This window comes from Scyliorhinus torazame, chromosome 22 (genome assembly GCF_047496885.1).
Source record: "Scyliorhinus torazame isolate Kashiwa2021f chromosome 22, sScyTor2.1, whole genome shotgun sequence".
Classification (NCBI taxonomy): Eukaryota; Metazoa; Chordata; class Chondrichthyes; order Carcharhiniformes; family Scyliorhinidae; genus Scyliorhinus; species Scyliorhinus torazame.
In genome coordinates, this window is record NC_092728.1 from 106,400,088 (window position 1) to 106,414,529 (window position 14,442).

Here is a 14,442-nt window from a genome sequence, read left to right on the forward strand (position 1 = left end):
CCATACATTCCCATTGTACTAAATCCCAATGGGTCGAACCAGCTTCCCATTCACTCCCATTGTACTAAACTCCAATGGGTCAAACCAGCTTCCCATTCACTCCCATTGACTAAATCTCAATGGATCAAACCACCTTCCCATTCACTCCCATTGACTAAATCTCAATGGATCAAACCCCCTTCCCATTCACTCCCATGGTGTAAAATCCCAATGGATCAAACCCTTCCTCATTCAAATCTTAATGGATCAAACCCGCTTCCCATTCACTCCCATTGGCTAAATCCCAATGGATCAAACCCCTTTCTATGTACTCCCACTGTATTAAATCCCAATGGATCAAACCCTTCCTCATTCAAATCCCAGTGGATCAAACCCCCTTCCCATTCATGCTTTGTAGAAAATCCCAATGGATTAAGCCCCTTTCCATTTACTCCCAATGAATGCTGAGAGGCTGGAAAATGAGGAAACGGCAGAGACATACAAGTATTTTGTGGGCAGCATGGTGATGCAGTGGTTAGCACTGCTGCCTCATGGTGCCGAGGTCCCAGGTTCGATCCAAACCCCGGGTCACTGTCCGTGTGGAGTTTGCACATTCTCCCCGTGTCTGCGTGGGTCTCACCCCCACAACACAAAAGATGTGCAGGGTAGGTGGATTGGCCACGCTAAATTATAGGGGGGAAACTAAAAGCTGATGAATCCCTTGGACCCGATGGCTGACTTCCTGGGATTTATAAGAGGTGGCTGCAGAGATTGTCTCATCATCTTGCAGAAGTCCTTAGATTCTGGAATAGTTTTGGTGGATTGGTCGTCAACAAACGTAATGCCACAACTCAAGAATGGAGGGCAGAGGGGAAACGGAACTAAGACCAGTAAGCCTGATATCAGAGATTAGAAAATGCTGGAATCCTTTATTAAGAATTCAGTAAAAGAGCATTTACAAAATCGCAGTCTGATTTTTCAGAGAGATTTAACAAAGGGAAATTATATTTGACAAAACTATTGGAATTGGAGTAGGAAAGTAGGAACATAGATAAGGAGAAACCAGTGGATGTAGTATATTTGGGTTTTAAAACACATTTTATAAGGTGTCAAGGTTGTTATACAAGACAAGGGCTCATGGATAAATGATTGTTAAAGGGCAGAAAACAAATGAATGGGTTATTTTTAGATTGGAGTTCCACAAGGATCAGTGCCGGGGTTTTAACTTTACAATCCGTATGAATTACATAGATGAATGGACTGAAGTATAATATATTTAAGTTGGCTGATGCTACAAAGCTGGTGGGGCAGTAAGCTGCGAGGAGGACACAAAGAATCTGCAAAGGGATGCAATAGGTGAAGTGAGTAGGGAAATAAAGATGGCAGATGGAGTAGAATGGGGAGAATTTTGAGGTTATTCACCTGGTAGGAAGAGTAGAAAAGCAGAATGTTATTAAATAGCAAAAAAATAATTCATGCTGGTGTTCAGAGGAATTTGGGTGTCCTTGGACATGAAACATGAAAAGTTCACATGAAGGTAAGCAAGCAATTAGGAAGACAAATGATGCGGCAGCCTTTATTGCAAAGTGGTTGGAGTACAAGAGTTAGGAAGTCTTACCACATTTGTCATGGGTTTTGGAGAGAACTCACCGGGAATACGATGTACAGTTTTGATCTCTTTACGCAATGAATAATATTTACCTTAAGAGGGGATGCATTAAAATTTAAGAGATTGATTTCTGGAGTGAAGGGTGTCCTATGAAGAACAATCAGGGTAGAATGGGCTTAACTCATTCAGAAGACGGGGAGGTGATCTCTTATACACAAATATATCAGATTTTGAGAGGGTTGACAGAGGCTGTTTCCCTGACTGGAGTATCCAGAGCAGGGGACTAGAGTCTCTCAGAGTAAACGTTTGGCCACTTAAGTTTTTGGATGAGGAGGAATTTCTTCACTCAAGAAGGTTAATTCTCTATCCCAGAGAGCTGTGTTTCTTTTGGGTAACTAAATAAACTAAATCAACAAATTGAGGGGAGAAATTAAGGAGCAGCCCTTTAAAGGGATACCACATCAAAGTAAACAAAATCTCAAAGGAAACTTAAAACAAAGGGGTCAATAAAACACCTCAGGCCCCAAAGTGCCCGCTGGGCAGGAAGACCTCAGTCGCACCCACAGCCACCGCTTTCTCCCCTTCCAGGGACATTCGGCAGTGAACATGCCATGGAAGAGGGGCAGACAGTTAGGACTGATGACCCCCCTCTACTGCCTGCACCTATTAATGGCCAGCTTGGCCAGGCCCATGAGAATATCCCACTCTCTCCCCACCTCTTGCTCATCGAATGCCCAAATATCAAGAGGGTGAAGTACAACTTAAAATAAAGATCTTTCAGAAAACTAAAAGGAGGTGAAGCCTAGGACGATTTAGATGCGTGATCCATGGACTCCATAGGGCCGCAAAAGGCACATGCATCTTGGAAATCCATGAACCAACGCAACTTACCATTGTATATAACGGCTGCGCGCAACACCCCAGGTCCCCAAAGGGGACATGGAGAGACCTCCAGCAGAGACCGCTGCTGCCGGACAGCAACAAGGTATGCCACGGCATTTCTAGACAGGAGGTGAAAGGTGTGCAGCAGCAGCCCATTCAGAAACGTCTCTGCACGGTGCAAAAGGGCATTTCTGCACTGTGACTCAGATTGCAGGGCACTGGCACGCGAGAACGGGTTCGGGGTTTGGAGCCAATGTGATATTCCACCCGATTTAGAGGTACGCTCAGGTGGGACTCCACCACACACTCCTGAGCATTCTCGAGACCTTGTGTGCCATTGGGGCCGAGCAAGGTGCTGGGTGACATCGGCCATGAGCTGGGCACCCGACGCCCAACTCGCCAGTTCAAAGAGGGTTATCCTGCCCGCTCCTTCACCACCCAGCACATTCCCAATTCTGGTCAAAAACAGAAAATACTGGGCAGTCACAGCAGGTCTGACAGCATCTGTGGAAAGAGAAGAGCTGACATTTCCAAACTGGATGACTCTGCCAATTCTGGTCACCCCAGCAGCCACAGCTCTCCTCTCCACCAGCCACCTGGAGTTTGTAATGGTGGGGTTACAGATTCCCGAGCAGAGGCTCCCTGACGACAGCCATTACTCCCGATGGAGGAAGAACAGAACTGTAGATGCTCAGCTGTGGAGTATATTAAAGGTCGTGAATCAGGGATCAGCTGGGAAAGTGAGTTGAGGTTAAAGATCAGCCATGATCATATTGAAGGTCAGAGAAAGTTCATGAGGCTGGATGACCTAATCTAGCTCCCATTTAATATGGAACACGCACCTTCCAATTCCCCCCATTGTGAAGAATACCTGATATAAATACAATGTCTAGTTTTTAAAACCACTCGCTGACCCCCAAGTCTCATTGTCCACTCTACTCCTCAAGTAGGTCTTTGTTTAAAAAAAAAAAATGTATTAAATAAATTTAAGAGTGCCCAATTCATTTTTTCATTTAAGCGGCAATTTAGCGTGGCCAATCCACCTACCCTGCACATCTTTGGGTTGTGGCGATGGGTTTTGAGCGAGTTTCAAATCTCAAAGGTCTTTGTAAATGAAGAATATTAAATACAGAGAAAGGGCACTGGGATGGAAATTGAGTAGATTGAGAGTTCCATTGGATAGTACCAGCTCACGCACAATGGGCTGAATGGCCTCATTTTGTGCTGTAATCTTTGTGTACATGCGTGTGAAGTCACAGAGCAAGGTCCCAATCAACGGGGCTGACTGTCTTACCTTGATCATTGTCTCCTTTAGTCAATGTAACTTGAGCTCATCCAAACTTCTGCTACCCATAGCTTTAGTCACATTCAAGTCCCATTCACTGGTCACTGATTGCTCACCTACAGCAACTCAACTTTAATATTTTCATCTTTTTCAAATCCTCCCCATAGGAGACTCACCCTATCTCTGTAACCTCCTCCAGCTCTACAATTATCCGTGATCTCTGCATCCTTCGAATTCTGGTTTCTCACCTGACCAATTTTCATTGCTCCAACCTTGGCTGCTGCATTCCTTTATTTGCCTAGACCCCCAGCTTCTCCCTAAACCACTCTTGAACTTTGCATATGGAGCCATTAGTCCAGGCGACCGATGCTTAATCAGAGATAAAACAAACAAGGCGGAGAGCAGGGTAGGATTAGGGAGCAGATTCCAGATCTTGAGCCCAGGTAGCCATAGCACAGTCACCAATGGAGGAACACGGTAATCTCAGGGATTGGAGGGCTGGAGGAGCTTGCAGAGGTAGATGGGAGCAAGGCCTTGGGGAGGATTTGGACACAAAGAAATGTGAAATCCACCGAGTACCTGCAGAAAGACTTTTGAGCAAGTGTAATGGATTAGGGGGCTTTAAAACCAGCAAATTCAGAGACTTCTTATCCATCCCCGTTGGATTCCAGCGAGATGAAGGTCAGAATCTTAGCCACCACTCCCACTCCAATCCAGAGCAAAGCAGGTTGGCTGAAATCGTAATCAAGCTCATTACTGGTAAACATCAATCACTAGACTGCTCTGAAATATAATTAAGATTCCAAAATCCAACATGGTTATTTTAAATGAATTAAGTGTAAAAATCAAGGAACGTTTAGGCAGTGGTAAATATGCAGAAAGTTTCACTAGCTTTAAGGTACCATTAGAGAGTGAGGTATTGCCCCATCATTACCCATTAACCAGCCCCCTTTAAATGAGTTTCCTGCTAACAGCAAATATATTTCAGAGAAGCCTTTGGATTATAATCAACAGTTACTTCTTCCCCATTTCCTCTGCAGTATCTTAAATCTGGTACCAGAGTCCCAACACCCAAACCTGCAGCTGAACAGAGCGCTCAACTCAGCCCCAAAGCTAGAGGGGAAGAGGTCTCAGCAGAGACCCTGGATAGATCCCATCCAGAATAGGACATTTAGTTTTGGGTAGCCAACACACCTCAGGAGGGTGTTGGTAAAGATCACAAGAATGATACTGGTGCTAAATGTTTAGGACAGGTTGCATAGAGAAATTTAGTGTGACCAATCTACCCACACGTTGTTGGTGATAAAGTCCAAAACAAGGGGGTAGAGCCTCAGGGATGATATCAGGAAACATTGCTTCAGAGGGGAGTGGAAATCAGGAACTCTTTCTTGTTCCCCCTGCTCCCCCCCCCCCCCCCCAAAAAAAAAAGCTGTTGAAGTTGGGGTAAATTGAAAATTTGATAGAATGTTGGATAAGGGTTTGAAGGATTACAGGACCAAGACAGTTAAAGTCTGTACCAGGATCTAACTGAATGGCAGGACAGGCTCGAGGAGCTGAATTGCCCCCTCCTGTTCCTATGGTCGCAGATATCAAGTTAGCTCATTCCAGCCCACACTGCACTGATGACAATTGAACTCTGCCAGTGTCTGATAAATCACAACACGTTTCATAGACTTTGGGAACCTAATCTGTGCTACAGCCAATTTCTCTGCCATGTCTTCCAGCATCACGTCAGGACAGGTGATTTGAAAGGCAGATACACCCAAGTTCACTCTACAGTGCTTTATAGAAACCGGCAGCCAACTGCTACAAATCCTTGTATTCAATTCAAACATAGGAACAGGAGGAAGCCATTCAACCCCTAAAGGTCTTTACTGAAATTCAATGAGATCATTGTTGATCTGTACCTCAAACTCCATTTACTGGTCTTTTTCATATCCCTTTATACTTTTGTTAAAAAAGTACTTTCTGATGCCCCTTTTTCTGGTTTCGGAGGGGAAACCGTAGCTGCAGAGAAGCTAAACAAGTTGGTCAGAGCGCTGAACAGAAATACAAGCCTAAATAACAGGCTTTAAAAGTTTTACTCAACACTGTAGAGACTGGCAGCAACGTAGAATGGAAATTTCATCCTTGGGATCTGGCTTTAAGCGAACACTGGACGAGCAATCCACACCAAGTTACAACAATTTCAATTAAATTAGGCCCAATGTATCTCAGCTCAAAAAGGGTGAAATCATGGGAGTCGAAAGTGGTGAATGTAAACCCCCAAGGCCAAGAGTTTGCCAGTCTTGCAGAGAAGTTAAAGTTGGCAGGTGGAAATTTAAGTTCCACTGCTTAAGAGGGAAAAACTGGGGAGTTTTACAGCAAAACTGAGCCCTGCCTACATGACCTAGAAAGCAGAGGTTTGGCATTTACCACAATCTCCTGTGGTTCACTGAATACGCCCAAGTATGGCGCTACATCACAGAATGGGTTTGTCTCGGGGACCTCCCCAAAGTTTCTACCTGTTACCACAGTGATTTAAAAAAAAATCAATACAATGATTCCTCACCCAAATGCAACAAAACTGAATCGGGATTTCCTCTAGTCCAGTCACAAGCAGCACCCTGTAGAGAGCAACTGGTCACAGGAAACAGAAACTAGTCCCAGGAACTGGAACTCCAAGTGGGTAGAAAGAAAATTGAACAAGTTGCCAACACCACTCCCGAACATTATGCAGTGACCCACATTGCAGGATGGGCAGGATTGAAGTTGGTGTCAATATGCCTGGTGGTAAAAGCCATTTGACTGCAGCGCCAGGTCCCAAGGATCAACAACCAGCATCTTCAGGAAGATTTGGGCTGGGTGGGGTGAAGGAGAACTAGCACCAGAATGAGTCGGATCCATCCCTCTTCCAGCCCAAACCATGCAATAGAGACAAAACAGATCAGGCATTAAATGAAGATGATCAGAACGATCGATCATTCCCGAGTTTGACATTCCCAGGCAGTATCTCCCAAATCCGATCTCCCATCACCTAGGTGTCAGGCAGGGCTGCAGACAGATGGGAACACAGTTACATCATCCCAACCTTTGACATAATTATTGGAATGGGAATAGGGGGCAGTCCCGATCATCCAATTCGATTGTGCCAGTCAATACACCAAGGCTGATTTGGTACTTCCACCCTATATCCATCAATAATAAATATAATAATGACTTATTGTCATAAGTAGGTTTCAATGAAGTTACTGTGAAAAGCCCCTAGTCACCACATTCCGGCGCCTGTTCGGGGAGGAATTGAACCCACGCTGCTGCCTTGTTCTGCATTGCAAGCCAGCTGTTTAGCCCACCGTGCTAAACCAGCCCCATACCCATAACACAACAAGAGGCCATCAACTTCCAGTTGGTCCCGTCCTCCCAGAATCAGTTGTCCCATGAAAGTGCTTGGATTTCACTGGAAGTTGGGGGTCGGTTCCAATTCAGCTTGTGTGCTGAGGAAATCCAAATCTCAAAACATCAAATGTCTCAATGAAGTCCCCATAAATCTAAACGAAAGGGTTCTTTAGGCAACTAGTCTTTAATTTAACCCTTCTGGAATAAGAGTCAGTGGTAGAAAAGTGTAACTAATCTGATTGACATCTTTCATATTACATTCAGGGAAAGTTGACAAACACGGGGGAGAGGCGGGGGACTCAAACATTGACAAGCGTTTTGTGCTAAAGATTAACCGTTCGAGCAGTTGAATCGGATACAGTTTATTAAAAGCACAAAAATACAATGTACAAACACAAATGTTATGTTGGCAGATGGAGCTTCTCAAATGAGAGCTATTCAGTTACACGCTTAGAAACGGAGTAATTTAAAAAAAAAACCTTTCTCGAGCCTCGACGACACCTTTTTACAACAAAAGGCTTTGCCAAACGGAAGAGACAAAAAACTTGCAACATTTCGCTCAGTCCAACTCAATGAGAAATACTCCCCACCCCCCCAAAAAAACCACAACCCGGGGTTTAACATTGGGCACAGCACCGCTGAGTGGGGGCAGATCTGCTGCTGCATGGTACAGGCAACAAAAGACACAACTGGGGAGGGGTGGGAGTGATAGGATCTGTCTGAGAACCAGGTTAAACTCCTTTTATTTACACAACACACACAAAAAAAAACTGCAACACTGATTTTGGGTGAATGCTGGTTTGAAACAGGAGAGTGACCCAGGGGTTAAAATGCAATGTGCCAGGGATTGACTTTACTGCAACTCGATGCAAGTTGAAGATCGGAAAATCCACCGCGTTATATAAAATCCACGGGAATCGGAGGTCAGCTTTGGGCTTGGACGAAAGTCCCTTTGTGTGGAGGAGTTGGGCGAATAGAGCAATTCACATCCTCTCCAGTGCCCCACACTTTAAAAAAACCCGGTGGCAAAATGCACAGAATGACAGCAAACAGGCTCCAAATGTCCAAATTAAAAACCCGTCCATTTGGGGAATTCGCTTCTACTCTGCATCCGCAACTCCAAAAGGATTTTAAGCGCAAATATTGTCAAATTTAAAAATTCGTCGGCAGGTTTTTAATAATAATAATCTTTTGGAACCGACCACCCGGAGGCGGATAAAAATTCACATTCCCCACCCACCCCCCACTTAAAACAATATCAAGTCGATGGGTCCCACCAGAAGTGGGCATTGCCACTTTAAATGGGAGGTGGCTCAGGATTTGTCGTCCCCCCCCCCCTCCCCCGCCAAAAAGATAAAAATTTAAAAGATTTCAAACCCGGGTTTCCAAAAACTATTTTTAAAAAAACGACAGGAAAGAAATTGGGGGGGGGGGGGGGGGGGGGGGGGGGAAAGAGGTTGTTTGCAAGAGAGATGGGAATTCCGCATTGTGCAGAGCCGGCGCGTTGCCCCTTTAAGAAAAGGCCGGGTCGCGTCACGTGACGCCGCCAGCTCCCCATTCAATCCAACGGCGGCGGCGGCTGGCGTCAGGGAGTCTGAGCGCATTTAAAGGGACCGCGTCCCTCTTACAGAAACATCACCCGGTGGCTTTTTAAAAAGTAGACCCAATCTGCTTTACGCTTACCCCTAGTTTAAAAAAAACCCCACATACACACCGCCCCCCCCCCCCCCCAAACCCCGGACCTCGTTGCTCAAAAAAGTGTTACCATCTCAGGTGAAACATCCAATTTCCAGGTGGAGGGTGGGGGTGAGACTGGGGAGGGGGTGAGTTAAGGGATCCCCCCTCCAAAAAAAAATCTTCAATAAAAAGAAACTGTCAGATGTTTCCCCAAGTTGCTGCTCCTGAGAATCATTGAAAGACTTTTTTTGGAAATGAGGTCCAGGTTTTTGCTCATAATTAATCACCCCCCCCCCCAAACCAGACCCCCACCCACAACATCACCACCCCCCCCCCCCCCCCAGACATATATACAAGACCCCCCCACACACAAAACAAAGCTCTCAGAAGGCCACAATAGCCCGTGTCCATGCCCCCAGACTGCCCACAGCCTGTTTGCTGCACCATTGTCCATTCGCCTTGACTTCTGCCGGGAGCAGCTGCTCAGAGTCGGCGCGGCTGCCCCAGCCCGAGCCCAGCATGGAGATCAGGTTGGAGATGTTGGCAGAGTCCGTGCAGTCCCAGCCCTGGGCAGACTGTCCAGGGGAGCCCCAGTGTCCAGAGGAGCCCCAGTGTCCAGGGGAGCCCCAGTGTCCAGGGGAGCCCCAGTGTCCAGGGGAGCCCCAGTGTTGCTCCTCCAGCCGCAGCCGCTTGCCCGGCGACGATTCCTCCGCCTCCGAGCCCCCGGGGCCCGGCTCCGCCTTGCGCTTCCTGCCCCCGGCTCCACAGCAGGCGCAGTCCTGGCCGAAGCCGTCCTCCACCGTGGTCACGGTCTGGGTGTCCAGGTCGAGCACCGTGGTCTGGCTGCAGTGAGCTCCCGCTGCCGCCGGGGGCTCGTAGCTGCTGCTGCCGGGGTAGAGGGGGGCGGCTGGCGCTGCCTTGCCCAGCTGCGGCTCCAGGGCTCCGCACACTTCCTCCTCCGCCAGCCCCTCCGCCACTCGCTGCGCGCCGTAGATCTCGGCGTATTTCTCGCTCATGTAGACCTGGCGGGCGTTGCGCAGCACATAGGACACCAGCAAGTTCTTGTGCAGCTTGATGCCCCCTCGCTGGCTGCGGGAAGTCTGAATCTTGCGGAGGGACAGGCTGATTAAACTCTGTGCATTGACGGCACAATCCATCCTCCCAGCCAGACAGACCCAGCTCCCGCTTCACCAGCACCAACTGCTGGGGGCTTCTTTAGAAAGTTTTCTGTAACCAAATTAAAATAATCCAATCCTGTGTCCCGAGGAGGAGGTGGGTTGGGGGTGGGAGGGGGGGGCGGAGATCTTCACATGGAACCTTCTCTCTCTCTTTCTGTAAAGAAAGTGCCTGTTTCTGTTTTTTTCTCCCCCCCCTTTACCAGCAGCCCACCTCCTCTCTGTGACTCTGCCAGCACTGAGCAGCGCCTCCGCCACCCTCACTATTTATACACCATGAATGAGTCATTGGCAATGCTGCCTGACCACTCACGTTGCAGCACTGGGGCTAGCATCCTGCCCCCTGCCTCCCAAACACCCAATCAGAGCAAGGCGGTTCCTCATTGCTGTTTAAATCCAGGCTGAAACCTTTAACTGACACAGGAGAGGCTGAGAGAGAGAGAAAAAAAAACCCTTTAACAGCAGAGAACTCAGAGCCTGCGCTCCCAGAGACACAGAGAGAGCAGACAGAACACAGAGAGAGACACACAGAGAGACAGAGACACACACACACAGGAAAAAAACATTTAACATCAGAGAACTCAGAGCCTGCGCTCCCAGAGACAGAGAGAGAGAGACAGACAGAACACAGAGCGAGACAGAGGGAGAGAGAGAAAAGCCTTTACAGCACAGAACTGACAGCCTCGGCTCCCAGAGACAGAGAGAGAGACAGAGACACACACACAGAACAAAACGTTGAACATCAGAGAACTCAGAGCCTGCGCTCCCAGAGACAGAGAGAGAGACAGAGAGAGAGAGAGACAGAACACAGAGACACACAGAGAGACAGAGACACACACACACACGCAGGAAAAAAAACATTTAACAGCAGAGAACTCAGAACCTCAGCTCCCAGAGACAGAGACAGAGAGAGAGACAGAACACAGAGAGAGACACGCAGAGAGACAGAGACACACATACACAGGAAAAAAAACATTTAACATCAGAGAACTCAGAGCCTGCGCTCCCAGAGACACAGAGAGAAGAGGAAAAAAAACCAACAGCACAGAACTGAGAGCCCGGGCTCCCAGCGCCAGAGAGACAGGGAGAGAGACACAGAGAGACACACACACACTCTGCTTCACTAAACCCCCCAGATATAACCACACCAACTTAACCCTCAGACTGAGCCATCTTTATTCAAATGTGTTAAGAAGAGAATTTAATTTCATTAAGAATTAATCGTCTGATTGCTTTTTTTTGTAAAAACATATTCTGATGTTAACTGGTCAGAGTCGCCTCCACATTTCCAGTGAATGAGGGGATCTCATTGGGAGGTGGATCCCGTTCCTTTTCCAATCAATTTCTGTCCGCTTTCTCCCCCGATTCAGACCCCGCTCCATCCGCAACTCCCTGTAGCTAAAGCAGCCTGTGTTCAACTGGGAGGGAGGGAGGGAGTGTGTGTGCGTGAGTGTGTGTGACTGCGTGTGAGTGAGTGTGTGTGAGTGTGCATGTGCGTGAGTGTGTGTGCATGAGTGCGTGTGCATGTGAGTGAGTGTGTGTGTGTGTGCATGAGTATGTGCGAGTGTGCATGTGTGTGAGTGAATGTGCGTGTTGTGTGAGTGTGTGAGCGTGAGTGTGTGTGCGTGTGAGTGACTGCGTGTGTGTGAGTGCGTGTGTGAGTGAATGTGCATGTGTGTGAGTGAGTGCGTATGAGTGAGTGTGTGTGCAAGTGAGTGTGTGCAAGCGTGTGAGTGTGCATGTGAGTGAGTGTGCATGTGTGTGTGAGCGAGCATGCGTGTGAGTGAGTGTGCGTGTGAGTGCATGTGAGTGAGTGCCTGAGTGTGCGAGTGAGTGTGCGTGTGTGTGAGTGTGTGAGCGTGAGTGCACGTGAGTGTCGGCAGGTTCACTCTCTGGGTCACCCCATCATCCCCACACACTCACACTCACTCCCCCCACCCCTACACACACACATACAAACATACTCACTCCCCCAAACACAAACATGCTCACACACACTAATTCACACCCCACAAACACACTCACCTACTCACACCCACAAACACAATCACCTTCTCACACACTCACCTACACACACCTACAAACACACTCACCTACTCACCCCCACACACACGCACCTACTCACACCCACACACACTCACCTATTTACACCCACGAACACACTCACCTACTCACACACACTCACCTACACCCACCCACAAACACACTCACTTACACCCACACACACACTCACCTACTCACACCCACACACACTCACCTACTCACACCCACACGCACTTACTCACACCCACACACACTTACCTACTCACACCCACACACAAACACACTTGCTTTTCACATGTACTCACACTCCCCTCACACATATATACCCATTCTCTTTCTCTCTCACACACACCTACGTATACAAACACACACCCTCAGACTAACATTCACACACATAGACTTTACCCAGAGAGTAGTGGGGGCATGGAATGCACTGCCTGTGGAAGTAGTTGAGTCGGAAACATTAGGGACCTTCAAGCAGCTATTGGATAGGTACATAGATTACGGTAAAATGATATAGTGTAGATTTATTTGTTCTTAAGGGCAGCACGGTAGCTTTATGGATAGCACAATTGCTTCACAGCTCCAGGGTCCCAGGTTCGATTCTGGCTTGGGTCACTGTCTGTGCGGAGTCTGCACGTCCTCCCCGTGTCTGCGTGGGTTTCCTCCGGGTGCTCCGGTTTCCTCCCACAGTCCAAAGATGTGCAGGTTAGGTGAATTGGCCAATGATAAATTGCCCTTAATGTCCAAAATTGCCCTTGGTGTTGGGTGGAGGTGTTGAGTTTGGGTAGGGTGCTCTTTCCAAGAGCCGGTGCAGACTCAAAGGGCCGAATGGCCTCCTTCTACACTGTAAATTCAATGATAGTCTCTGATTAATCTAGGACAAAGGTTCGGCACAACATCGTGGGCCGAAGGGCCTGTTCTGTGCTGTATTTTCTATGTTCTATGTTCTAGACGGACTCCCATATTCAAATATACACACACTCAAAAAGTCACGCTCACTCACGCACTCACTCACACACACTCACTCATTCGCATATTACAGATATCATCATAAAACTTAAACACTCACTCAAAAATTCTTATCCACTCACTTAGACATACACAATCACTCAAAAAACTCACTTGTACTCACACACATTCAGAAACTCAATCACCCATTCACACACTCACCAATACACGCATATACACACGCTCACCCACACATACACACACTCACCCATTACACACACATACATACACACCTATTACACATATACACACGCTCGCCCACACATACACACACTCGCCCACACACACACACACTCGCCCACACACACACACACATACACACACATACACGGGGCTGGTTTAGCACAGTGGGTTAAACACTGTGATGCAGAACAAGGCCAGCAGCGCGGGTTCAATTCCCGTACCGGCCTCCCCGAACAGGCGCCGGCACGTGGCGACTAGGGGCTTTTCACAGTAACTTCATTGAAGCCTACTTGTGACAATAAGTGATTATTATTATTACACACACACTCACACATTACACACACTCATCCACACACTCACCCACACACACACTCACCCATACACAAACACACACACACATACACACACTCACCCACACATACACACACTCACCCACACATGCACACACTCACCCACACACACTCACCCATACACAAACACACACATACACACACTCACCCACGCATACACACACTCACCCACACACACTCACCCATACACAAACACACACACACATACACACACTCACCCACACATACACACACACAGACCCACACATACACACACACACAGACCCACACATACACACACTCACACATTACACACACTCATCCACACACTCACACACTCACCCATACACAAACACACACACACATACACACACTCACCCACACATACATACACACACAGACCCACACATACACACACTCACACATTACACACACTCATCCACACACTCACCCACACACACTCACCCATACACAAACACACACACACATACACACACTCACCCACACATACACAAACACACACACACATACACACACTCACCCACACATACACACACTCACCCACACATACACACACTCATCCACACATACACACACACAGACTCACACATTACACACACTCACACATTACACACACACTCACCCACACACTCACCCATACACAAACACGCACACAAACACAGTCACCCATACACACACTCACCCACACACACATAAACACCCATACATACACTGAACCATACACACACACTCTTTCATGCACACACCAATACACACCCAAGTACACATGCTCCCATACCTACACTCACCCATATGCACACTCATACACACATCCATACACAGCCCAAACCATACACACACACACCCTTACACACACTCACTAATGCATACACT

General features: G+C 47.6%; 1 protein-coding gene across 1 annotated transcript; it reads right to left on the reverse strand.

Moving 5' to 3' along the window:
- Positions 1–9,173: 9,173 nt before the first annotated feature.
- Positions 9,174–10,208, reverse strand: ier5l (immediate early response 5-like). Its single transcript, XM_072488866.1, has one exon. It carries the CDS (start codon positions 9,962–9,964, stop codon positions 9,191–9,193), a length of 774 nt encoding a protein of 257 aa, XP_072344967.1. The 5' UTR covers positions 9,965–10,208; the 3' UTR covers positions 9,174–9,190.
- Positions 10,209–14,442: the final 4,234 nt, after the last annotated feature.

Excerpts from the sequence above, each read along its gene's own strand:
- ier5l (XM_072488866.1), bottom strand. The coding sequence starts at position 9,964 with ATGGATTGTGCCGTCAATGCACAGAGTTTAATCAGCCTGTCCCTCCGC.